At 40.7% G+C, this 26,744-nt stretch overlaps 1 protein-coding gene and 1 long non-coding RNA gene across 4 annotated transcripts; one reads left to right on the forward strand and one right to left on the reverse strand.

Annotated features, from left to right (window-relative positions):
* Positions 1–124: 124 nt before the first annotated feature.
* c6 (complement component 6) lies at positions 125–25,868 on the reverse strand. 3 transcript variants are annotated; one of them, XM_044174121.1, is made up of 22 exons: positions 25,509–25,868; positions 25,076–25,248; positions 24,015–24,145; positions 22,249–22,387; positions 17,968–17,983; positions 17,259–17,368; positions 15,880–16,036; positions 13,865–14,009; positions 13,595–13,736; positions 12,811–12,949; positions 11,924–12,133; positions 11,380–11,623; positions 9,617–9,739; positions 9,307–9,473; positions 8,961–9,186; positions 7,388–7,556; positions 6,958–7,069; positions 5,188–5,320; positions 4,852–5,046; positions 3,135–3,222; positions 2,586–2,830; positions 125–999 (listed from the first exon to the last, which is right to left on the reverse strand). In XM_044174121.1, exons 1-22 carry the CDS (start codon positions 25,638–25,640, stop codon positions 818–820), a joined length of 3,378 nt encoding a protein of 1,125 aa, XP_044030056.1. In that variant the 5' UTR covers positions 25,641–25,868; the 3' UTR covers positions 125–817. The 3 variants fall into 3 exon arrangements, with proteins under 3 accessions (XP_044030056.1, XP_044030054.1, XP_044030055.1); XM_044174119.1 differs by lacking the exons at positions 17,968–17,983; positions 22,249–22,387; positions 24,015–24,145; positions 25,076–25,248; positions 25,509–25,868 and adding an exon at positions 18,162–18,317 and having other exon boundaries at positions 17,259–17,431; XM_044174120.1 differs by lacking the exons at positions 17,968–17,983; positions 22,249–22,387; positions 24,015–24,145; positions 25,076–25,248; positions 25,509–25,868 and adding an exon at positions 18,162–18,286 and having other exon boundaries at positions 17,259–17,487.
* LOC122865552 lies at positions 15,992–17,931 on the forward strand. Its single transcript, XR_006375495.1, has 3 exons — positions 15,992–16,098; positions 17,289–17,500; positions 17,713–17,931. It is a non-coding gene; the product is annotated as an uncharacterized LOC122865552 (long non-coding RNA).
* Positions 25,869–26,744: the final 876 nt, after the last annotated feature.

Raw genomic sequence — 26,744 nt, forward strand, 5'->3', positions numbered from 1 at the left:
AGATTTCCCATGCCAAATGTATTGCAAATCCAACATATGTGGCACTGTAACACCTTTTTCCTGTTATCTCAGGGTTGTAGTCATACCAACTTTGGTGGAAATCCAACAATAGGTGGCGCCATCACACATTCTTCAATATTTAATGATATTTTAGCTCCAGGTCACCAATACATTATCCAAATGACACAAATTTGATATGCACATCCCATATGTAGATATCACATCCCAGATATCCCGTACCAAATTTGGTGCAAATCTGACATTAGGTGGCAGGTCCAGTAAACCTCCAGTATTATCATGCATTGGATATATAACATTGTTTTGTTGTCTCCTGCTGCCATCTAGTGCCTTTTCAGAAAATATTTCAGAATGCTCTGAAAGTGCACTAGATGCACTGCAGCCTACCCAAATGTACAAGTGGATCCTAAACCACCTGCTTAACCTTATTTAGAGATGCTCTTGGCTTTCCCATCGCCCCGATAAGGTGTGCCTTTGGTTCTGAGTTGCGTCAGGTGTATGGACCCCTGTATACCCGCTTGCCAGTCCAGTTTACTTTTAGAAATATAGTGTAATCTTTTAAAGAATAACAATATGTGCTAATGTCTATAATGTCTCTAAATGAGTGGCTCTAGTGCACAGTGCAGTGGAAGAAGAAACACAGTCATTTTGTATAGTTGATGTTTAGTGTGAATCATATGTATTTTAAACTATGTAGTTACTTTCAATTTTCCAGCAGTGGTGGAACATTATTTGAAACACACTACTGTTAGATAGATTCAGAAGTTGAGTGTAACAGCACAGAAAAGCTTTAGAAGGATCATCTGGACTCACAGGCGCCTTCATTGAGAATCTCAAACTGATAGCTACTACATTTCAGGGCGGCCATAGAACAAAGGTCCATGCTGCGAGTCCTCTGGCTCCTGGTCAGCTTCACACAGAACATGTGCTCTTCAACTCTGGGGCAGTCCCGAGCAGCTCTGCACTCACACTTCTTAGATGCTGAGGACAGATGTGAGTTAACGTTAGGAAAATAACGATATAATATGTGAAGTCTTCAAATATTCAAACCTCATTTGTGTTCATTAAGTTGCCTATTGAAGTTTTAATACTTATATGATGAATCAAGGATTCATGCTGACAAGTTTTGAGTGACTGCAAGTTCAAATGCAACCACAAAAGTGTAAAGTGATGATGATTTCAACATGAGTGCGGTAAGCCATTCCTGCAAATCATTATGGGACTTTCAAAATTTAAAGATTTTTAGATCTTGTTGCCATTATTCTGACCATGATATAGCATTTTAGTCACAAGGATAAATTTAGTGAGACAAGAACGTGATGACTCTGCTAGACACACTTTTAAAACATTAGTTCAAGCAACACAAGGGGGCACAAAGACCAATTTTAACCATATTATGTGAGCCTGTTATGTGGAAGTGACAATGGTTTTACCCAAACTGTATGTTGTAACCATCTATTGCAGTTTGCAGAGCTGCTTAGTTGAACTTTGACCTGCTGTACTTGTGGTCCCAACATGTTTAGCAATGCAGTGGATGATTGTAAGTTCAGCATTTTAGATCAGAAGATTGATACCACTCACGTGTCTGTCCATTAGATAAGTAGCTACAGCTAGGAGATGGTTAAGCTAACCTTGGCTGGGCCATGGATGTATTACAAGAACTGGATACCAGACGCCCATTCACTTGAAGGAAAATTGCTTGTCAAGCGCATTAGCCAAAAAAGTTTTCTAGCTTCAGGGTTTGCTTCCATGCTGTGCGGCCCACTGCACATGTACATTAGTGCTTCTAAAGCCACCTGTCGTTTTTCCACTTTTGTACAGAATAAACAAATGAGATAAAATGTGTTAATTAGTGAGCTTTAGAGGTGATGATAGTTGTTTTTTTTCCCTAGCTGTTTCCCCTGCTTCCATTCTTTGTGCTAAGTCAAGCTAACCGTCTCCTGAGCTTCATATGGACAGATTTGAGTGGTATTGATATTCATGTCTGACTCTTGAGGCTCTTGAGTTTCTTTGTACTGATTTGACATCAGTGTATGAATGTGTGGGAATGGGGTGATATGTAGTGCGAACCGCTTTGAGTAGTCGGAGCTATACAAGTACAGTCCATTACTCTCAGCAAGAAAAAAAAGAATCCGCATATTTCCCAAACTGTTGAACTATTCCCTTAAAGTGTATTCACTTAATGATTTCGATAATATAGTTTAACTTGAGATCAGTTTAAAATCTGTTTTCAGCAATTAAACTGTTCAACTCTGTTGAATCTGTCTTTCTTTACTAAGTACTTCCAAAAATACCAAATATGTCACTGAAATTTGGAGATGTATAATTATGCCTTGATATAATGACTATAAACATGACGCAGCTATAAAATCATGATGTCTTGAAGTCAAAACGTTGTTTTAAGGGGTACAGTAAAATGTTATCATAATCTATTGGAATGAAAGATAAGACCCGGGCTGTAAAAGAAATAGAATTTTATACTCTGCACTAAATCATTAAAACAAATCAATGTTGATCTTCTAAAAAGTCTTCTAAAAAGTCCCTCTTCAGCTGTCAGACAAACTCACCAGAGCAGGTCTCCCATTCGTAACAGGTGTCAAGACCGCAGGGCTGCTGAACAGAGCTCTTGGAGGACATCTTGGCTCTGAACTTGGCCCACTCCAGTTTGGCCGAATTGGCCGCGTCACACGCGCCCTCGTTGACAAAGAAGAGCGGATCATTGTGGCAACGCCCGGCATGGAAGGAGCAGAGGGACATCGACACGGTGACGCCGACGTCTACGTTCAGGATGCAGAGATTATCTGGTTGTGAACTGCACACGCATACACACACAGGTCAGTCGGCTGCTAGTAAAAGAGAATAACGTATTCCACTTAGCTTTTACGTTTTAAATTCCTCATTTGAGAGTTGTTTTATGATAAACACTTACAAAAGCTCGTTAAAGTGTGTACAATTTGATTGAATAAAAATTTAACTTTTTTATAAACCACAATTCATGGATAAAATGCAACTGAAAGTGCTTCACATGAGAATAACTTGACATAAAATGACATAATGGTAAGATATAAAGATGATAGAAAAAAAAAAACACTATAAAATAATTCATAAAAACTTACAGGCAGCTCTCCCGTTGAATGCAGACACATTGAGAGCCCTGTAGTTTCTCTCCTGGACGACACTGACCTTCAGGGACAAACGGTTCCTCTACATACAGGAAATACACAGAAACAAGAGGCACCTTTGCCGTTTTCCTTCATACAGAGTATTTTTTTAGACAAAACAAAAGCCCCATTTGGGTCGGTCTCATCCACTGTGTCCTGGCCCACTACGACTTGGTGCATCAGAATGAGGCAAAGAAGATGCCACACTTTTATTTATGCTTTATGGGATGGGGTTTTCTAACTATGTTTAGCTTTTACAAGAAAAAAAGATTCCAAGTATTAGCACTAAAGCTGCCAGCTGGGTGTGCTTCACCCCCCACACCCTTCCGACGTCGGCTTAGGGGGGGCTGTGTCTGACATTTCTGGAACTTTCCTAAACCGATGATCCGACACACCCACTTCACGCGTGATTAGCCTGCTGTGCGGAGGTGAGAAAGGAGCCAGGGTTTGGATTTCTCTCTGTAGCCTCTTTTTTCATTTGTTACACAACAATTTCTGTCACTTCTCATGTGAACAACACGATGAATGTCTTCCAGAAGAGACTGAAACACAGTCTGAAAATGTGCGAAAATCATGTCTCTATTACGGCCAGCTTTTCACTCGCCTTCGAGTGTAGCTGAACAACACGTCTTACGAACTAGTTCTGATGGAGCACAACCCAACCCTAACTGGTAGGTTTGGTAAATGCATGTCTGGATAACATTCCCACCTCCAATAAAGAGCTCTACTTCAACCAGCTATGAAATTAAAATGCTGCCTATTATTACTAATTTATTAATATTAACACTACAATTACTATTCTACTATCTAATAAAAAAAAAAAACTCTACATGGTCTTTGCATTGTGCCTTCCCCCTCTCTCAAAACCTAACACAGCATTGAGTCTGGTTCTGCTCAAGGTTTCTGCCTCTTAAAGGAAGTTTTTCCTTGACACTGTCACCAAGTGCTTGCTCATGGTGGGATTTGTTGGGTCTCTGTAAATAATATTATAAAGAGTTCAGTCTAGACCTGCTCTATAGGAAAAGTGCAATTCGATAACTTCTGTTATGAATTGCCACTATATAAATAAAATTGAACTGAATTGTAATTGAATTGCTTACACATTAAAGGCTCAGTGGAATGACACTTTAGTGTCTTTAGCTCCTGTAATGTGACGAATTTCTGACTCAAACTGAATATAAAGGCAGAGTATCATTTCAAGAGAGACTCATTGAAATCACTCAGGGATCTGATTTGGTCCCCAACAGGTGGATGTGGCTTTTGACCATGAAGCGTCTGGAGAACAGCTGACATGTAATTGTAACACGTCAGAGCAAATGTTATCGGTCAGCATTGTTAATACTGTTCTAGTTTTACATGAGAACGACACTGAGTGCATGTTGACTTGAACTATCACTAAGTTACAGGACTGTTTTTGTTTCAAAAATCTTCAAAAGAATGATATTAATGTTACACACATGAATTAAGATTCACAACTATGTTTGTATCAAACACATGAAGTAGTTTGTCCTGAAATGAAGTTCATAGTTCAAAGTCCATATGAAACATTAGATCGATGTATTCGATTCATAAATGTCTTAATTGCAAGTACAATGGGAATCTTCCTTTCTGCAAGATTTTGAGCTCCTCTGTGACATACCTGCATGAGAAGTAAATTAGTAATGTACTGTACCATCAGTGCAGCGTAGGTTAGCAGGTAATGGCGGCTCCCAGGTGAGACTGTTGCTGCATCTGTAGAAGCCTTGTGGCAGCGGCACCAGACCTGACTCGTTACAGTTCAAACCCACTGATTCCCCAACTTTGTACTGGCCTTTGTTGGGGAACAGCATCATGCCATCAGGGATTTCAGGAGGAAGGCACAGTTTCCCTAAAGGTACAGAGGACAGATTTTAAGATAAGGTAGATATCAGGTGAAGACATATTTAAGTTGAAATTGCAGACACATGGTTACCAAATGACCAGAGTTCTTAGATCACTGTTCACTTGTCTGATGGGGAAACAAACTTACTGATGCATTTTCCATTTGGTTGACTCCACGTCCCATCGGGAAGACAGTTGATGAACTGAAAACCCTCCAAGTCAAATCCAGTGAAGCACTGGAACTCCTCATCCTCACCAAAGTTATAATACTGCTTTGCTTTCTGTCAGAAGTTAACAAGAAACGTTAGGATGAACACAAATATAAACCCTCCTGGGCATCTTTCTTTTAGTCTTCACAGTACTTGTTATCCTCCTTCCACGCTTCTACAACTCATACTATTTTTTCTCTTCCTTAATTTCAACCTGTCATTTGTTCCCTCCTTTTTCCTGGAATTCTCTCTTTCTTTCACTTCATTCCTCAATTCTTCTGCACATTTTCTGCTTTTCTATGAGATAGTATCACATAATAATAGCTTCCTATTGTCATAACTATGACATACTGAGTCATAATTCTAGTACAATAAGTGATAATTCATAATCGAGAGCTACAAAGTGATAATTTTGAGATACTTATGGTTATTTTTGACTCGTTATTTTTGACTTACTAAGGCAGAATTAAAAGGTAACTAATCATAATTTTGTTTTAGTATGTTAAGACCAACACAGGAGCTCTGATCAGAGCTGTCGCTGCTTTGTGGGTTGGACTTCATGTAAGGTGTCATTTTTAGGTGTCACACTGCTTACACTTCTTTAAATTAAAGAGAGTCATTTTCAAATGAAAGGGGTGCTCCAGTAATTTAGTATTGCGCTTCCATTATGTTGGGGGACTCACAAAATAATAAACAGAATAAAAAAAGAATAGTCAAAATTAAAGCATCAGTGGCCAAGCTATCCTGAATGTTTTCTCTAGTATGGGTCAAGTTCCAAAAACATTCGATCCTACAATTCCCACAATGCAAATCAGTAGCATCTTTCGTTAGACCCTGCCTGGTAAATGCCCGCATCTTCCAATCTTTATGCCTCAAATTCGTAACGTAGGCTTCCTTGTAAAGAGTTGCCGTCTCAAGCCGAATCCCAGATAACCCTGATGCCATCATCAGATTAATTAATTGTCAGATGGAATATGACAGATAAGTCAGTAAATGAATAACGAAAAACTGAATTTAAAAGCCTTTTTGGCAATAATTTTGCAATTCCCAGACTAAGGAAAATAAATTATTATTTGGCTAATTTAATGATCTCTTACCTATTTTTCTCGGCTCTGAGTTTTAATGTATCATTTAAATGCAAATTTAATTTAGCATTTGCAATATACATTCAGTGGGTTAATTAATTATAATTAAACGCAAAAAAGTGTTTTTAAAAAGTGGCACACTCCAGACTCCATTCAGAGGTTACGCTTTATTTGAACCCCTTTATTTCTCCACTGTAATAGTTACACACGATGTTAGGCTGTAGGTTTCATACAAAGGGCCACATGTTTAAATTTGCACTTAAGAGCCACTACAAGAAAAAGTGATTTTATTTCAAAGTCTTGCTTTGTTTTTAAAGTGAGCAGTAATAATTTTCACATCATGGCAGCACATAACACTTTTTTTATTGTTGCAATATTTCCTCTGTTCCAAATCACAATAATAGACTCCCACATTTTTAAATCAATCTTCTGTGTGTGTGTGTGTGTGTGTGTGTAGGGGGGTTGTAAGTATAACACAGTGGCTGCATACAGTTGTTGATGGTTTCTTAGAACACCCCCAACTCGTTGCTTTTATCCCATAGTGAAAATAAAGCTCTTACTTTACCTTAAGGTTCCATTCCTAAATACATTACACTAACTGCAGGCTGGAGGGTTAGTCTTTACCCTGAGGAAGCTGTTGGCAGGCCTCTGTGGCCTCAGACAGCCCTGCACACCAGGAGGCAGCTCGTCCCTCCAGCCCACAGTGAAGTCATCATCATTGTCACAGGTCTCCTGTCTGGACACGAAAACAGGAACCAGAACATACAGTAAATCCAAAGTTCTACACATATGTGTGAAGACAAAACACAACCGAGACATTTTTGTAAATTTGAGTTTAAATGTCTGAGGCAGCGGCAGTGCATCAATGTACATATCAGGTGTAAAATCGTGATAATGTCAAAAAATGTCAACATTCCAGTGTTTTAATTTGATCATCATGCAGTGTTGAGTTAAAGTACTTTCTTCCTTGGGGTGTATAACTCTCAAATCACTGTAAAGGCATGAAAACACTAAAATGTGACTTTCATGACTGTACCAAGATGGTTCGTCCTACCTTTCGAAGATGGAGATGTGACACGGATCCTCATCTCTGTCAGGACCCTTGCAGGGTTGGCCTCCTCTAAGGGGGGCGGGGTTATTACACACCCTCCTCCGGTTTCTCTTCATAGAGGCTCCACAGCCACTCCACGGGCCCCAGCAGCTCCAGTAACCATCCACTTCCTCTGTGGATATTACACACCAAACCACATTCCCAGTGTGAATATAACTAAAACCCGGTTAGAAGATATCTTGCTCACAAAGCAACACTGCCAATAGTAAACTGGTTTGCATTTTCTAATTATATTTTTTTGTTGTAAATTACAGTTGCAAAGTTGGAGGAATTATTTCAGGCACCCCTGGTTCCTGCAGCAAATGTCCTGTTGCTTTTCTGTGTAGACAGTATTAGTCACCGACAGCTGAAGCACTTACAAGGCTTGAATGGACACGAAACTCTCCTGGTTGAATCATCAGTACAAAAGATGAGCAACCACATTAGAAGTGTCTGGTTCTCTGATAAAAAGTCAAAAGGTCAAACCTGTGGACATAAAAAAACTTGAAAGAGAGAAGCCAACTACAACTCACAAGGGGAATTTCGGTGAGAAAGATCCAATCACAAAGCTTAAAATTCTGTTTTATGCACCGCCATCAACGGGCAGAAGCTAAAGATTACACTCAAGACATTCATGGTCCCCAGAGGATGTCCCCGCCACTTTTTTAAATGGCTGATTTTGTCCCCATCACTTTTTAAAAGCATCATTTGCTGATGAAAAATGAATGAATAAAAAAATCAAATCAATTATTTTAGTTTGTTTTAAAGATGAATATGGATAAATAAATAGAAATAATCTAACCCCTGCTCCAGTTTAATATGTTCTCACATGTCAATATTTAAACCTTATGAGTCATGATTGGTTGAACTTGGTTGATTTATTATCTTTAGCTAACGTTGACATGCACTGGTGCTTTCTACAGTAGATGGGATTTTGGCATTGTTCGATTGACATGGTGTTGCAGCTGTGGACGTGATGGATGACTGTTACTGTTGTGCGTTTTATGCTGAGTTTTTTTGTATTGTCGCCGAAGAAACTTGATGTACCGTAATGACATTTGTGGCTTTGAGTGAATAGCTCAAAAACAATTTGATGTATTGCCATAAAATTCAGTACAGACATTCATGTTCCCCTCATGTTTAGGTGATCCTCTGACTTTATCTAGCAGTGCTAGTGCTATTTAGCAAATGTTAGCAAATGCTAACATGCTAAACTAAGATGATGAACATGGTAAACATTATACCTACTAAACACTGGCATGATAGCATTGTCTTTGCAAGCATGTTTGCATGCTGACATTAGCATTTAGCTCAAAGCACTGCCGTGTCTAAGTACAGCTTCATAGAGCTGCCAGCATGGCTGTAGACTCTTATTCTAGTTAGAAAACTGAATACAAGCTGCATCTTAAATTTTCTGGGTCACTTGAACACACCATACTTTTGTTGTCTATGTTTCTTGTTCATCACCAAGCAACAGTGTTCCCATGACTTAACTTGAACACCAAGCATGTTGTGTTCTGCAGCAGTTCTGCTGTACCTGAAGTGTAGTCGGGAGCTCGTTTCTCACAGTTGGAGCCAAATGTGCCAGTTTGGCAAACACAATTGCACTCTGTGCCGGAGAGAACTGGCTTGGCGTTGTTGGGGCAGGGAGCGCACTTGCAGGTATCAAACTCCTCAAGGTACTGCAGCAGGGCCTTCCTCAGGTGTCTCCTCTTTGTGACAGCACATGGGATCCCCCGAACCAGATCTATGATGGGAAGCACCTGGAAAAACACACATATGCATGAACGCAACATCTGTTTTTTGTCTTATAACTTTGATTTTTTTTGGGGGGGGGGGATTTTCTGCAAGATTGAAGACATTTCAGTGGTGTTTGATTTAACCTTGCTTTCGACCACAGCAGGGTTGTCGAGAACAGACTTGGCCCAGTTCTTGTAGGATGTTCGGTCCGGAGCGGGGCCCTGCCTCTCCCAGGCCAGAGCTGCTGCCTCTCTGATTCGACCTCCTTTCACCATGGAGAAAGACTTCTCTGCTGCCTGAATGTACGAGCCTGGACCAACGAAATGTTTAAGGAACAAATGAAGGAAAGAACATGGTGACAAAACGATCCGTGTCCTTATTACAGTCAGTAAGCCATGAACAGTACAGTTGGGAATAAAGGAGATGTGCTTCCTGGCAGATTTTGGAAGAAACCTTGATATTTCTCAGTCATCCTGTTGTCGGAGCATCGGGTTACACTGCTGTGTTCTGTGTAGAGGATGATGGTCCAGGTGGTGTCTCGGCCCAGGCAGCCTTTGATGTGCTCTTCTGTTTCACCTGTTGGAGAGGAAGAGTGTAGAGCAACATGACGCAGAAATAAAGGAACCGACAACAAAAGATTATATAGGACTATATGGGTGCTCTTCCAGTAATTTATACAGTCATATTTAAATATTACAGATAAACTACATTTTCCTTTAGTTCTGTTTATTCAATGACAGTCCACTCATTTTTCGGTTTCTAGTGCTCCAACAATTTCTAATCCAAAGAATCATCTTCGAACAAAATACGATTCTGGGGAGATTATTAGACCGAACCAGACACAAACCCAGAACCAGCACCAAATTCTTATAGAAAGATCTGAGAACATAACCACAACACTAACTTCAAGTTTAACAATTAAGATTTGGTTGTGATTTTAAGATTTAAATATTATAATTAGATTATTATAAGTTTTATGTAAAAACATTTTTTACATTTTGATATCTGATTAATGTTGGGGAGAGATGTTCAACTGATCAACCCAAAATGTTTTAGGAACATTGGATATATTGTTCCATTATTATTGGTTATATTCACATAAGAAAAACTTCACACATACACACACACACACACACACACACACACTTCAACACCAGGGGAACATTTAGCCCCATCTGTGACCATCTGAGAGAGAAGAGAGAAGACATATGCAGGATCAGAATACCTTTGAAGATGCAACCTGCTGCTAGACAATGGGTAACAAAAATAACTTGTGTAGTGTTTGTAATGTTTGTGTAGGGAATGCTATGTGACAGAATCACAGAGTAATGTACTGAGATGGTGCTAGGCAACATTATGATTGATTAAACTGACCGCCCCAAAATATTTAACTGACCTTTTCCAAAATGTACTCAGAATATAACATTAAAAAAATGCTGTTTTAACATCTAAGCAGCCTCAAAAAGCGACCCAAAACATGAGTGTGCCTCGTCCGGTGTCAAAAGTGAGTGTTCAGACCGAAAACAACTCTGCATTAAAATATCACAAGGGGCTGTTGGTGTGGGCGTGTTCCTACAGGTGAGACTGAAATACTATCCAGACAGCCCTGCATGACTAATAAATCCAGGTTTTTTCTCTTTCTCTCTTTATTAAAACAATTCACAATACAAGAAATGCAAAAACATCCAGGAGTTTGAAGGCTAATCAAATGCAAAAACACTGCACAGTATTTGATTGGACAAAGTAGTGCCTTGCTGGATGACTTTGCATTGTGTTGCAGCAAAAGCTGAGACATGTTTAAGTTTCTGCCAGAGGGCCCCTGCCATTTTATTTATTTATTTATTTTTTTGCCTGAGCATCTGTGTCCAGACCCCTGCAGTGCCAATACAGTGGTCTCATTGAAATGACTGAGGAGGTGGTGGGCAGGCAAAAATGTAAAAGTGTATGCGGCGATGTCAAGACTACAAAGACACGCAGAAGACACAGAATTCCTGGAGAGAGGTCAGCGGGGCAGAGAGACGGCAGAGTTTTCCCCCCTCGGTCAATGTGGGTGTTCAGAACATGTATAAACACTTTTGCCTTGGTTGGGCGGTTGGACGATGATATTTCAAGTATACTAAACCCTTTCTAGCTCTCAGTTTGTGTCTAGACGTTTGGGTTACCACAGCAGCCAGGGTGTCATTCTGAATTTTGACCACCCGGCTGTGCTGTTGTACCTGAACTGGTGAGCTCCTCTCGGCTGAACTGGTACAACAGGTCGTAGTGGCCTCCCAGTGTCCCTGTGCTGTAGTAGTGCGTCCCGAAGCGCTGGAAGATGTCCCTGTAGAGGGCGTAGTTGTACTCGAGAGGAAGAGCGTGAAGGAACTGGAGGAAAGGCTGTGACAGGACGAGGTCCCCCGGGTCCCTCACCTTGAACGTGGACACGGGCAAAATCTGGTTCACCCGGAAAAACTTGGAGTCCTAGGGAAGGAACGATAGGAAATGACTAAGAAGAAGAAGGAAAAGAGGAAGTATAGCTGTAACCAACAATGTGTGTGTGTGTGTGTGTTTGTGTGTGTGTTCTTATATCCCGGTGGGGACTTTAACCTGTATGCACACTAACCCACGGAGACTTGTGTCACTGTGGGGATAAAAATTAATTAGAATTAGGTTAAGGTTAGGTTAAGGGGCTAGGGAAAGCATTATGTCAATGACTGTCCCCACGGGGATAGTGTGTGTGTGTGTGTGTGTGTGTGTGTGTGTATTGTTTGAGTAACTCACTGTTTTTTTTGAAGCTTCAAAAGCTTCCTTGTTGGAGCTGACTTGCGTCATCGATCTCCCACTGTAAAAAAACATGGGGAGGAAAAAGATGGGCAAGAAAAGGTTGCGTCCATCTTGTTGGCTGTTTTCAGACGAGCTCGACGTCTTCAAACTGACGGGCTCGGTGTGCAGCGGCTGGGGCTCGGTGCTGAAGTCCTCCACCACTCCAACCTTTACAACCACAAACACATCTGTAAATCCAGATCTATAACAACAAGAACGGTAACAACAAAAACAAAGCTGTACTTTTCCTGAAGTGTTCATCTGTGGTGGTAAAGCCAAAGAAAAGAGATTCTCTGCAAACCACGGGTGAACATTTTTCAAATGCTTACATCGAGGCCTCTGTGTGTAGGATGTGCACATTTCTGACCCTGGCTGCTCCTAGTGGCAGTTTCAAAAAGACAGCCGAAAACAGAAATTGTTGCCCCCGGTTTTCACTGGGATTGTCTAATTTTTCTACAAACAAAAATGGATTGCCATTTCGTTTCCCTTCATCGATTCAGCCCAACATTGTGGTCATGTAAGCTGATTTCTGTTTGGAAATAGGGGTTCATTAAGGATTTTCCCGACGATTGAAGAAATATGCTCATTAACAGCTGTTATTTCCAGTGCTCGGAATGAATAAAAAGTGCTGTTAGTCCCTTTTCACATTAGCTGAAAACCTACCTACAAAGCTCTGATTGGTCGGTTGTTTCTCCGACCGCAGAAACAGCTGTCAGTGAGCACAACACAAGACCTATTTTGAATCAGTGAACAAATCTGAGATGTGGGTGGTGATTCAGAGGTCTGGAACCAGGCTGGCTTTACAGAAAGGCTGTACAATTACACATTACAAATAATAATACTACCTTAATGTCAAAGCTCTCAAAGTTGTGAGGGACTCGGTGGTAGAGCAGCGTGGTCGGGGGCCTCCTGATGTTGCAACTTCCTCCCATGAACATGTTGTCCAGTACGGCTCCCCTCGGCTCCTCTGCTAGAGCATCAAACCTTCAAATACAAATCCGTGAAAAGCCAAATCTCACTGACTTTTTTTTTTTTTTTTTTTTTTTTTTTTTTTTTACAATAAGCACTAAAGCCCAACAAGACATCGGCAGAGCAATATTTATGGGCCGCTATCAGATTATGACTTATAAGAGAAATTGCAGAGCAGTAAACTGGAGCAAGAAATGTTTTCTTGGCAGCATTGAATATATACTTGTGTTTAATATTGTTTGTTTCGTGTGTTTTTATCTAGAATTATCCATACAGTAAATTTAAGTGACTATTGTTCAGCTGTAATATCTTAGCTTAGACATCTTCATCACAAAATTTGATACATTTATGCAAATGAAATTTGGATATATTGTTTTTATTGTTTTTTTATATTTTTTTATTGTTTGTTTTCAAGCGCTGACATCAGTATCAGCCTTAAAAATCGAGTATTGGTCAGACTCTTCTAAGTACAATTGTTTGTTTTTTGCCTTTCCAGCAGTGGCACAGCAACACTCCTAAAAGAATATCAAATTCAGTGCAACAGTGCAAGACGTACTAATAAAAATGTTGTGTTCTTGACTTGACAGAAAGGAATGGAATTTATGAACAGAGCAGGGAGGAATGTGGGCCTCGGCAGTGACCTTTTGCCCTTTAGCTTACCCATTTCCCACAAGGTCAGCCCCAGGGGCCACCCTCTTCTCCGCTGGACACACAGTTTTTAAGTCGACACATTCCCTCTCATCAGAGTTATCTCCACAGTCGTTCTGTCTGTTGCATGTTAGCGTCGAGTTGATGCAGCGTCCTGCAGCAGAGAGGACGTTTTGTAGACGATCACATATTCACTCAATCAGCTGGCAAAATTAGGATTCTAAAAAAATTTGGAGGATCGCACATGTGACACTTTTTCAGTTGCGTAAAAACAGTACTTACCATTATCACACTTAAAGTCGTCTCTGCAGTCGACGGGGGCTAACTTGCACTCCGTGGAGGGGTAACAGGGCCTCTCCTCTGACAGCTCCACGCTGCAGGCCGACCCTCCAAACTGGGACGGCCTCTGGACAGACCGCGTCCGAAACTGTGGCAACGACATGTGAGAGAGTGTGTGAGAGATTTTGATTCATTTAGGCAGAAGGATAGACAGAACAGAAGAAACAAAAGTAGAGACAGACATGCGTTTTACTCATGGAATGCCCAAAAGATGGGGGGGGGGAAGAAATTTTCTAGTCTTTCCTGCCCTTCTAAGAGGAGAGTTTGAAACTGTTCATGTGGCAGAAGTGACTGGAGGATATAGAACGGCTTGTCATAAAGCAAGACATACTGTCAAAGTGTAAAATTAAATAAAATCTAGAAAATATAACTGACAGTGAATGTGAGAAAAAAAATCTAATTTCCTTCTTTTTTTAGTCAAACATAACAAAATTGCATTTATACAGTACTAATTTATTTTCCCAGTTGCATTTTGGTGACTCGCTGCCTGGATTTTGTTCGAGTTCAGGGTTCACATCCTGAGTGGTTACGTTTAGGCAACAAAAGCATTTTGGTTAAGGTTAGTGAAAGATCATGGGTTCGATAAATATAACAAACGGGGCGTGTCGTGTTTGAAATAATCGCAGGCTTTTTCTGTATCACTAACCGTAACCAAGCCTAAAAGACAACCATAAAAAGTTTAATAATGCTGAAGTCAATAGAAGCGGATATTGGATTGGAAGATCGGATATTTTGGCGGGAAACAAATGAAACAGGTTGTCCGGGAACATTTTACTGATTCGTTCAATATCGACATTTTGCAACCTGGAAAATACATTAATTATCAACATTTCATCATCATGTTGGTAAAAAAAAGTAATCCAGGCGGCCTTACATTTCCGCCAAAATGTCTTTGCTTTGCAAAGTGGTTGTATATAAACAACATTTTTAGGTGGCAGGGTTGGCTTCGGGGCCTGGGAGTGGAGTTGTGCTGCAGGAATTTGGACTTTGGCCTCAGTATTTCTAAAATCCTGGCTATGGCCCTCATTAGCAGCAACTACTTGTGTCATTCCATATACTGTATATCACTACTTTTAAAATGTAATCATTGTATGTACTATTATTTATTTACTCTTTTTATGTATGTTCTCACGCCATCAGTAAAGTTTCATTGAACTGACTTGAATTGAGACACAGAGAGAGTCCAGTTCTAATGTGTCCGGACACCTGGCTGTTTTTGTGTCATCAAATTTACCATTTACTGGTTAAAAAAAAAAAAAAATTAAAAGATTAAAAGATTTAATCCAAAAATAGTTACTGGCACAACGTAATAATATTATAATACAGCCTCACAGCCAAACGTTTGTGTATAACAACTTTAAGTCATCCCTTCATCCCAAACTCATTCTGTGTATAAAGCATCCATGTGTCCCAATTCGACTGTATACGGCACTAAATACATATTGTCATAACTTTTTGCACTTTTTTACAGCAAGTATTCAAGACATCCATGTACTCTGCCATTCTGTTCTAACAGGAAATTATACAATACATGTACCAATGGACATAAATCAAAGTGAGACTTTGGAATGACGTTGCCAATTAAACCCCGAGCGGAAGATAAAGCTCCATTCACTGAAAGAAGCCCGTGAGACATCATCTAACGCTCCTAACAGACAGTGTACCTTTGAGCGTAGATTATTTTGTTTACATGTAAGGCAAAATGTTTTTTTCAAAGATCAAAAACTTTTTGTTTTCTGAGATCTTTCTTTAGCTGTCTCATTTGAATATTTTCTAACTGCGAGCAGCTCCTCTATTTGTGCACTGGACAGTAGGGTCCATCAACAGCAAACGACTGCTTTGAGCACACTTAACACTTTAATGTTGTCACTTTTCCGGTCTGAATGGAATTAAGACACAGCTATGAGATGGAATATGTAACCCCTTTGGTTTTGCAGTGTGATTTGGGTGTTTCTTGCCTGTTTCTTGGCGCAGGGTGAGCAGTCGGACCAGGGCCCGAACTCTGTCAGCAGGCAGTTGATTGGACAGGTCTGCTCATTACAAGCTCTGCTGTCGTGTTTCTCACACAGCTTATCGCAGCTGCTCTTCCAGAAATAATCCTCATACTGAAATGCCCTGTCAAAAAAAGTATTGAAATCACTTTTACGTCCAGCAGCTGCCGGCATCATCTCCATTAGGTATGTGTCTTTCATAACGTTAACTGAAAACAGCAGAGGAAAGAAGAAAAGAATTCTTAATCACAGTATTTCACAACGCTCTGACTCGATTTTCACAACAGTTTCAGTTTGCAAAATTCATAACACAAAATGCTATACTTGCGTCTGTGCTGTCTCACCGTCTCACCTTTGTCTGTAGTGTGTCTCCCTTGTGTCAGTGCTGTGTCCTACCTGTGTCAGTGTTGTGTGTCGGTGTGCTGTGTCTCACCTATGTCTATAATGTCTCACTTGTATCAGTGTGTCTCCTGTGTCTTACTGTCTATCTTACTGTGTCTGTGCCGTGTCCCACCTGTATCTGTGCTGTGTCTCACCTGTGTCTGTGTCTCACATGTTTCTATGCTGTGTCACATGTGTATTGTGTCTAACTTGTGTCCGTGCTGTCTCACCATCTCACCTTGTGTCCTACCTGTGTCAGTGTTGTGTGTTGGTGTGCTGTGTCTCACTGGTATCTTTACTGTCTCACTTATGTCTTTAATGTCTCACTTGTATCAGTGTGTCTCCTGTGTCCGTGCTGTTTCTCACTTTGTCTGTGCTGTGTCCAACCTGTCTTACCTGTGTCTGTTCTGTGTCTCACCTGGGTCTGTGTCTTACCTGTGTCTGTGCTGTGTCACATGTGTATTCTAACTTGTGTCCATGCTCTCTCACCTTTGTCTGCAGTGTGTCTCGCTTGTGTCAGTGCTGTGTCCTACCTGTGTCAGTGTTGTGTGTTGGTGTGCTGTGTCTCACTTGTATCAGTGTGTCTCCTGTGTCTGTGCTGAATCTTACTGTGTCTGTGCCATGTCCCACCTTTCTCTGTGCTGTGTCCAACCTGTCTTACCTGTATCTGTTCTTTGTCTCACCTGGGTCTATGTCTTACCTGTGTCTGTTCTGTGTCTCACCTGGGTCTGTGTCTTACCTGTGTCTGTGTCTCACCTTGGTCTGTGCTTTGTCACACGTGTATTGTGTCTAACTTGTGTCTGTGGTCTCACCGTCTCACCTTTGTCTGTAGTGTGTCTCGCTTGTGTCAGTGCTGTGTCCTACCTGTGTCAGTATGCTGTGTCTCACTGGTATCTGTACTGTCTCACTTATGTCTATGATGTCTCACGTGTATCAGTGTCTCCCGTGTCTGTGCTGTGTCTCACCTCTCTCTGTGCTGTGTACCGTGGTTGCAGGTCTTGGTGCAGGCGGACCAGGATCCCCAGGGGTACCGGTCACAGAAACAGGCCAGCCCAGCTGAAATCCAGCTGAGGAGCTGTAGCAGCAGGACCAACTGTCTGGAAGGAGCCATCGGGGACGTTCTCACTGGTTTCACCTCCTTTGAAAATAATTGGATGACCAGGCCAGAATCACCAGTTGTCTTCTTTTATTCAACTAGATAAATACGGTATTAAAATGTGTTGTTTATTTCACTTCTATTTTTTGGGATTTTAGATTTGTTTGGATTTTCATTACACAGATAATTATTGTGACTTTGAATAAACACTATAAAATATCAGCATTACAAACAGGACAAAATCTAACAACACTGATTCCCAACTGAACATCTAAACATCAACACTCTACTCAAAATCAAAGGATGACTTGATGCTCCCGCAGATTCTCCACAGAGGAACATCCTAACAAACCTTTCTCAGCGTGGGAACATGATGATTGGACTGTGAGGACATCCACTAACCCAAACCCTAAACTCAAATCTACTGTCCTCTACTTCAGAACCAAATGCAGCAGCACTTCCCTGCAGTGCAGCCTCCACAGTATTTGCTACTTTACCTTGAAAACATTTTGTTCTCAAACATATTAAAGTGATTCATTAATCTCTGTTTTCAATGTTTTTTTTTTATGCAATACTACATGTTTTACATTTAGACTAAATAAATGTTTGATGCACACAAAACATGTCTTTTAGGCAAGGCAAGGTAAGTTTTGGTTTCATAAACAGAGTGAATTCAGTGTTTCAGGGGGAAAAAAAAGAATACATTTCTGCAACATTTAATTTTCTAAAGTTCAGTCAAAATGCTTAAAAAAAAAAGCAAAATCTGACTCACCACATATACTGACGTCCTCTTCAGCAGATATTAAAGCATATGATTTAGTAGCTCCTGTGTTTGACTGTATATTCGGGCAGTTAAGAGTCTTCTCACTAAGTCGACTCTGCAATGCAGGCAGAGATGCCATCAGCAATATAAAACCTCCCCCTGTGATTTCCCATGGGAAGCCAGTTGTTTTTTGACTCACATTGCCCAATCTGTGTCCAAAAAACATCTCAAAATAAAAACTACTTTTTATTAATAATAACAATGATCAGAAAACATAGTAACACATGAAGTTCTTACATAACCCTCTTGTAACTTATTGTTACGGGAAATAAAGAGCTCTGGAGTTTCCCGGCTGCAGAGACATAAACCAGATGTTTTGTGTTCGAGACTTGACACCCGGAGATACCGAGGGGGAGAAAACATTTTTTCTTTCCACACTTTCATTAGTTATCCAAGTATTTGCACAATCTGGCACTAAGCACTATCGCACTTGGTCCATGTTGTAAAAGGCACATAAGTGAATTCTGCCTAATTTGCAACTGCAACACTGTAACTGAAACAAAAAATGTGCATACTGAGAAATGTTGCTTAATTTTTCCAAGACTTTGGGGATATGAAGTGTTACAAAACATATCGAGACATGAAATGCCCAAAAGTTGTGCATTCATTTTGTAATTTGACAGATTAAATGGGGCAAAATAGAATAGAAGTAAAGCAAATATATATTTATATTGAAGAAATAAAGAAAGTGGAACCTCTATACAGTTAGTTGAAAACATCTTCCTCGTGGAAAACCTGATGTGAATACTCCAATCAGAGGATGCACAACTGGAGGAAAACTGGGCAAAATGGAAATTATTTGACTGAAACCAACATGATCGAAAAGGCAAAGACAACTGAATTGAGCAGCAAGATTGTCTTTTTACTTAAAGGAATAGTTCAACATTTTGGGAAACATTCTTATTCGCTTTTTTTTCCCAAGAGTGAGATGAAAGGACCGATATCAATCTCATCTCTGTGTGTTAAGTACGGAGCTGGAGTCAAGACACGGTTAGCCTAGCTTAGCATTAAGACTGGTGGCAGGGGAAACAGCTAGCCTAGCTCTGTCCAAAGTTCAAATACTACACATATACAAACACCTCTTAAGCTCACTAATTAACATGTTGTTTCTAATTTAATTCAAACACAAAACAATATAGAAAAACTATTTCTAGTTTTAGAGCAAGTTATGTGCAGGAGCTGTTTCTTGGCGTGCGAAAGCTCTGCCCAGTGTCTTACTGAAGCCTTGATAAATTGAGATTGCCAGGTTTGGTTGCATCATTGTGCCTGCACAGAGATCAATCCCACAACCAGTCCTCACCGGCCAGATCTGGAAACCAGCTGGAGACGCAGCATAGAGGTGATGGGCAGATGGATAAACTGTGGTTTGTCACAAAATAGTTCCAGCATTTAATTCCCCCTAAAACCACATTCTGTTGTTTGTACATTTCTGTTTGTGTAGAAATTAAACAATGAGATACAGTATGTTCATTAGTGAGCTTTAGAGGTGCTGGCAGGCACATTTTTTCACTTTGGACAGAGGCAGATTAGCTGTTTCCCCCTGCTTCCACTCTTTATGCTAAGCTAGGCTAACCATATTCTGACTACAGCTCTGAACATAACTTATAGACATGAAATTGATATTGATCCTCATCTCACTGTTGGAAAGAAAGCAAAAAAACTGTTTCAAAATGTTGAACTATTCCTCTAAGATAAAAACAATAATAAAAAAAAAAGAAATATCATCTTCTTTGTATATAAAACTTTTATTCACATTATAAAATGTCCTAAGCTGTACATAGGTTTAGCTGTGGATTCTCTACACTGCAGGGCGCACTAACTACACATGGCCTACTCTGAGTCATATACATGCCAAAACAAAGAATTTTGCAACTGACACATCACCACTTTAGATTACATTAAAGAAAAAAAAAACACCTTCACAAACACGAATTTACAAATTACATTGCACTGATGGGAAAATGTCTCTAGTAGCAGAATGCTTCAGGTGAAGAACCGTATGAGTGGATTTCAGTTTGTTTTGTGTGTAATTTTTTCAATTCTGCTGTCTCTGCAGAACGTCTGCAAAGCCCTTGTGATGGAAAACTGAAGCTGATGAGTTAAAAATGTTCTTTTTCAGAGAATGACGTGCTGCACATTCATGTAAAACAAGACTAAAAGACCGGCTGGAGGCTGCAATGATCATTACACCCCAAAATACTGAGGCGCTGGACAGAAGTGACGACATACACGATTTAGCTATTCTTTACGACAGAGTATTAGAGCATCATAATATTACAAGTGGCAGTTTTACAAGAAAAAGTCTTGATATTATGATAATAAAGTCACAGAAAAAGATGCATTTCGAGAACAAAATATCATGTTGTGATTAGACTGGGCAGACTACACATGCACTCACTTGTTTACTATGACAGAGCATTAAAAGAAACATCTCACCGTACAACTTTATTCTCAAAATGTTATGGCTTTTTCTTGCAAAATATGACTTATTCTCGTACTCTCAACGACTATCTGACAATCTGCCAAAGATGTCTAAAAGGCAAAGTTTAGGCAAAGCTCTGTAACAGCTTTCACTTATCTGGCATAAAGTTGATTTTTACATACGCACTGTTCAAAATCCTTTTTCCTATAGAAAAGGAAATTATTATTATTATAGGGGCCAATCACGTATACGCAACATAACACTGTAGATGAATTATTGTGTCGACGAGGTGTCACAGCACACAGGTAAGTAGAGACTCACCTGGCAAGAGCCTCTACTGAATGATGTTCAGATGAAATACATCAGGAGGTTATTGGGACTGAAACATCTCACATTGTGACACATTCAAACATGGAGGCGTGACACGAGCACAACGAGACAGCCGAAAACTGAAAAATGCCAGTGCATAGCCGGAATATGTACATTTTTATTCTCTTCCTTTATATAAAATGGCACAAAACAGAAAGATAGGCAGGGATGACTGAATGTGTACGAATGTCTCACCTTAAAAAAAAAAAAAAAAAACAAAAATTCTGCAAGGGCCTAAAACTGAAACCCAAACCCGGCGCCATGTCTGTGTCTTTAAGGTCCGACCCAGCAGAACCCGAATGGTACTGAAAAATTTGAGACCTGTTAGCCGGCACTACATTTTTGCTTTATTTTATCCATTACTGACCGTTAGCTCGCCAGTCTAATGCAACACTTTGGCTTCACTATTTCCCTCTTCCCACTGGGCATTGTGTATGTACTATCTACTTTTATTTCTAAATAAAATGCATTTGAAAAGAACTAAATCCAAGCATGAAATGTTACGCAACAAAATGGGCCGGACCCGAACGAGCTGAGTGGCAGAACTCAAGAACCAAATGACCAACCAGCAAAAAAAAAAAAAAAAAAAAAAAAAAAAGTAAACATCAAGATGAAAAAGACAAATGGGATAGAATCAGATAACAGATACAAGATTACAATTTCAGATAATATGGCGGGGGGGGGGAATACTGTAACTAAATAAAGAATAAAATGAAATCTCTTATTTAATATACATCACAAAATCAAACACAATGAAAGTCCTTTCCTATGCGTGTCGACTGTCGAGCTGTCTTCAGACTCTCAGCCAGACACCATGCAGCAGAGTCCAGGGAAGCGTCTCTTCCTCTGTCTGATCAGCGGGTTTGGAGTCAGATTCAACAAGCTGCTGTCATCTGGAACAAACCCAACACTTTGCAATCAAGCATCATCATGTCATCCTGCTCTGCGTTTCCATTACAAAGAGACAAAGTCCATTGTCCTCTGTTCCTAACCTTTTTACTGGTCCTCGTCACAGGCTGTCTATGAGCTGTGAGCGATTATGTGATCACGTACCTTGGTTTTTCAGTGGCAATGGCATCGTCTCCCTGAGTTTGCTGAGGAGGTTTCGCATCTCTCGCATATCTCTGTGAAAACAAAGACACGCTGACTCAGCAGATAGTTATTTGCAGTTTGGAAGAAGTATTCTGAATTCACAACAGTAGAAAAATACAGTTTATGCTGCATCAAAAAAAAAAGTCGGTGTACCTCTCTATATTTTCAATATCGGTTCCCACCAGCCACTGCTCCTGTAGGAAGTCAATGGGGGAGGACGATCGTTCTTCCAGGATGGGAACGTCCGAGCTTTCGTCCACCCTGAAGTCCAGCTTCGGCTCTGAGTCCATTCCTTCAGGTCCCAACAGAGACAGCAGCACTGAGACAGCTCAGACACATTCAAAACAACTGCATCTTTAAAGCAAAGGTGATTTCTTCCCATAAAACAGGAAATTCTGGTGCTCAGTGCGCAGTATTTCAAAAATACCATCATCTATAATGTGATCGTTTGTTGTAAGCCAAGGCCTTTAGTGAGCGTATAACTAGAATAAAATTCTTCAAAAAGTGAATAATTGTGTCAAACATGACGTGGCCCTGCGGGGACTATATGTCCGGCATGTTCACACAATCAAATGATGAACACAAGTTTTAATTTCATCCGTTTTCTTTTTTAATTTAACAGAAATGGCCGCTTCTCTTAATCTAACAAAGTTTTGTTTTAACTTTGTTTTTACATAATCTCTTATTTGAGAAATACAATGAAAATGAGTCTGTATGTGTTGACCATGCTAACAGCTCTCTACTGCCCTCTACTGCATAATCAGATTTCCAGACATTACTTTGGAAATACTTTTCATGTGCAATGCTTAGAGATCGGGAATATACGTGCTCTGATCGATGCGTGCATTTTGAAATACAAACTGCACTGAAAATGTTTCAAAATGTGATTTAACGTTCTGAAGTAGCTACTTGACAAAGCGATGGATTTTTGGAGGGGGGTCTACGTGGAAGGTTGTCACATTTTTATAGGTTGAGAAGACTGCTAAGAGTAGCTGAGGGTTCATCTAGTTTGTTCCCTGCAGGGGTTTTCTTTTTAAGCCCGTCCCCACACTATACTGTTACCACCATTGTTGCAGACAATGACAGTGTCACCTGTGATGAGCCTGCTGTTGATGACTGTTTTTCTGATGATGATTATTATCTCATTATTTATTCAGTTCTCTGTGAGCCACATATGCCCCCCCCGCCCCCCAACCTGCCTACACAGTTACCTTAACACAAAAGCTAGTGTGAAAATGCAGTTTGACACACGTCCTTATTGACAGCCCACATGACTGTCAGTAATTGCGATGACTGTTAAGATGATGAATGTGATGGTCATGTAAAATTAAGAATAAAATGTATCCTCACCCTTATAGTTATTTGCTCTTCTGTCTTATTTTTCAATAACGGGGGGCATGTGACACATAATATGTAAATGTCACATATATCTCATTCCCACATAAAAAACATAAAACCAGGTTGTTCCAGGCAGAGCGTCTGTGACGGGCTGGATAACCGTCTGGAAAGTACTGAGATGCAGCCTTGAATTCCAGCACCGCAGTTTAAATACAGTACGAGCAGTTTCCGCTCGGCCTTTTGGCTTTGGAACAACCTTGCACAAGAGTTTCAGGGTGTAAAATCTGTTGCATGCATTTTTTTTTTTTTAAATTGATTCATTACTTATTTTAGGAATGTCGTATTTGCCTTTTTAAGACATAAATTCAATGTGTGATTATTGTAACAGCCGGCCTATTGCCCTGATCAAATCCAGTTAAGTTTAAAAAGATTACAGTTTTAAAAAGAAAATCATATGCCCAAGGTGATCAATTATTTTCAAATTGGTAACATGGATTTTCATTACACATGTATTTTCTTTTCTTGAAATTTTGTGCCATAATAATATTGTGATTTGTTTGGGGTTTTTTTTGCGATGGTACTTTTTCTGTGCAGCTGCAGCACCCCCAGCAGGCACATGGACTTGAGCATCTCTGTTATGAACATCTCCAGGCAGCACTGCAGCTGGATGAAGAGCCGACAGATCTCAGGGTGGATCTCTCCGTCCTCTGGACTGCAGCGTGAAGAGGAGGAGGAGGAGGAGGAGGAGTAGGATGGAGGAGGAGGGGTGAGAGGATGGCAGGGAGGAAGGAGAATAGAGAGACGGAGATGCAATCAGACAAACAGAGAAGGGGAACGTGCACTTTACATTCAAGCTGACCACGTCCCAAAACATGCCGCAGATTTAGCCTTTTGAACACGTTTTCCCACTACTTTTCATTAATTTCGTTACAAATGAACAAAATTAACTTGCAGACGCTTGAAACTTCACAAACCCGTCACTGTGCGCTTTGGTCACTTACATTATAGTAGCAGGGTTTATGTGAAAAGTCTGTAGGCCTACTGCAGTACAGGACAGACATCCACTTCACCAAATTACTTTAATTTGATTTTTTTTTTCCATACTAGTGTTTCCAGTGTTTGTTAAAAAACCTACAAAATCTGTGTGGAAATGGTGACTTTGTGGAAGGTAAAAAAAACAACAGTCCACTTCCTTAACTGTGTTGTGCCTTATTTTGTTTTGTTTTTTTAAATTTTGTTTTATTTAGCTTTTTACTTACACATCCTGTCTTGTTAGCTCATTATTTTAGAATATCAATACTTCTTCTCTTTGCATTCTGTTGTTTTACTGTCAATCACTGTGTACCTTTGTTTAGAAGAGTGCCATATAGCGTAAATAAAAACACATGATTTTACACATTTAATTTTTGCATGATTTACCGTAAAATGAATTGCTCTAACAAGCAGATGCGTACAGCGTGAGGAAATGTCTTTTCTAAGCTTCTTTGGGGGGAAAATTCGGGCTTTAAGAGGTTAAAAGGTGTTTGGAAACACATAATGAGGGGCAGCTGAAATGTTTCATAAAACGTGATGGAGCCTAAATATGTTCCTTGAAAAAAAAAAATATAAAATAAAATACTAATCACTCTTTTTTCCACCTCACCCTGAAACAGAGATGACGGCGAGGTCCTGGTGTGCAGCCCGGGCCATGGAGCATCCTTTGGACCGCGTGTGGTGCATCTGAGCCCGCAGAGACGGACAGTCGGCTGAGATCTCCCCGACGGAGATGACCTGCTCCCGGTACAGCGCCACCAGGGTGTTGAATTCCTGGACAGTCTGGAACAACAACAACAAAAAAAACAACCGCCGACTGCTGGTTAAGCCTGAACATACATGGCATCTTCAAAGGAAGCCAAGACTGCAATACAAATCTAGCGTTAAAAGGATTCTCAGCGCCGCTGCTGCACCTGCGCGTGATAAAATCGGTTCTATCTGGTAAAAGAACCTGTGCTTCGGTGCAGCAGAGCTAACGGTACGCTAACCTCTTGCCGATCGTTATCAGAGATTATTTACGGTATTTCAGTAGGCCTGCTCACCATCCTGCTGCCGTCCACGGCCCCCTCCGTGCTCTCCCGGCGCTCCGGCTCCGTCTGCGCCACTTTACTGATGGGGAAAATGATCCCTGCAGATCTTGGGCGCTTTTTCCGCCCGTACGGTGCAGAACACATGCATGCACACCCGTAACCGGAGCCCAGCCAGACGCAGAGAGAGAGAGAGAGAGAGAGAGAGAGAGAGAGAGAGAGAGAGTCCTCTATAAAGACGAAGAGTAGCACCCGCTCAGTCGCAGCAGGGTCGCGGGGTTTGGTTAATGCTTAGCCCTCCCCCATCCCCGCTCCCCCCCCCGCAGGAGTGTCTCGTTATTGCCGGAGCAGGACCGTGTAGCGGGCCGGACGGACCCCCAGCAGCTCCCTCTGCATCCCCAGCCGAGAGGAGAGTCACCTTCAGCGCCTCCTGAAGGCCGACAGGGAGGCTCCTCTGGGTCGCGCCGCGCGCTCACGTGTGAGGAGGATTCAGAGGGAGCCAACAGCAAAACAGGTCGTCACCCACCGGCTGACAGTTAACCGTTTAGGAGCTTCAGTGGCCCAGAAAAACAACAACCATCCATATGAGCATTATTGTAAGATTGGAGGAGTGAACAGATTCCGCTTGACAGTATTTAATGTCAGACTTTGGCTTTTGCTGCATTAACTCTTTGGGCCACTAGGGGGCAGAGGGAGTCAAAAACAGACATGCCACCCTGACACCTTCAGTCGGTATGGTGTTAGCAAACAATTAGCACATGCAGCATACACTGAGCAACACTAACATACCATTGTAGTCATGTTTGTATGGAGAGAATTTTTTTTGCGTTGAGTTCAGAGCCATATGTCTTTTTCTGCTCAGCTGCTCCCAGCGCAGAGCAACAGCATATCAGCTCATTGAGTTTTACTTTGAACTGGGCATTAAGTATGCTGATTGATGATGATGATTATGTAATTAGTAAAATTAAAATTAAACACATTCTTGGATCAAGAGGTCTCTCCAGAAGAAAGGAGTAAGGTAGTAAAAATCAGGAACGCAGACCAACGCAAGTTGGAAAGCTTTTTGCGGTTTTGGTAGAAGGCCTGTTGCTGTAAGTGTGGAGCAATAATTCCTTATGTTCCTTATACATACAGCTCCTGCCCAGAAGTTTGGTAATGTTTTATCTGATAACTTCTTTGCAATGGACATCATGAAAGGTGAGGTGTCCATAAACAATGCTAAAGGCAGTAACTTGAGAATCTCCACACTAC

The sequence above is a fragment of the Siniperca chuatsi genome, linkage group LG18, assembly GCF_020085105.1.
Source record: "Siniperca chuatsi isolate FFG_IHB_CAS linkage group LG18, ASM2008510v1, whole genome shotgun sequence".
In the NCBI taxonomy this organism is placed as follows: domain Eukaryota; kingdom Metazoa; phylum Chordata; class Actinopteri; order Centrarchiformes; family Sinipercidae; genus Siniperca; species Siniperca chuatsi.

Coding starts and splice junctions, on each gene's coding strand:
- c6 (XM_044174121.1), bottom strand. CDS start 25,640: ATGTGTTCTGCACCGTACGGGCGGAAAAAGCGCCCAAGATCTGCAGGG. Junction 25,249..25,508: donor CCGTGGACGGCAGCAGGATG/GTGAGCAGGCCT, acceptor TTGTTGTTCCAG/ACTGTCCAGGAATTCAACAC. Junction 11,624..11,923: donor TTGAAGCTTCAAAAAAAACA/GTGAGTTACTCA, acceptor TTCCTTCCCTAG/GACTCCAAGTTTTTCCGGGT.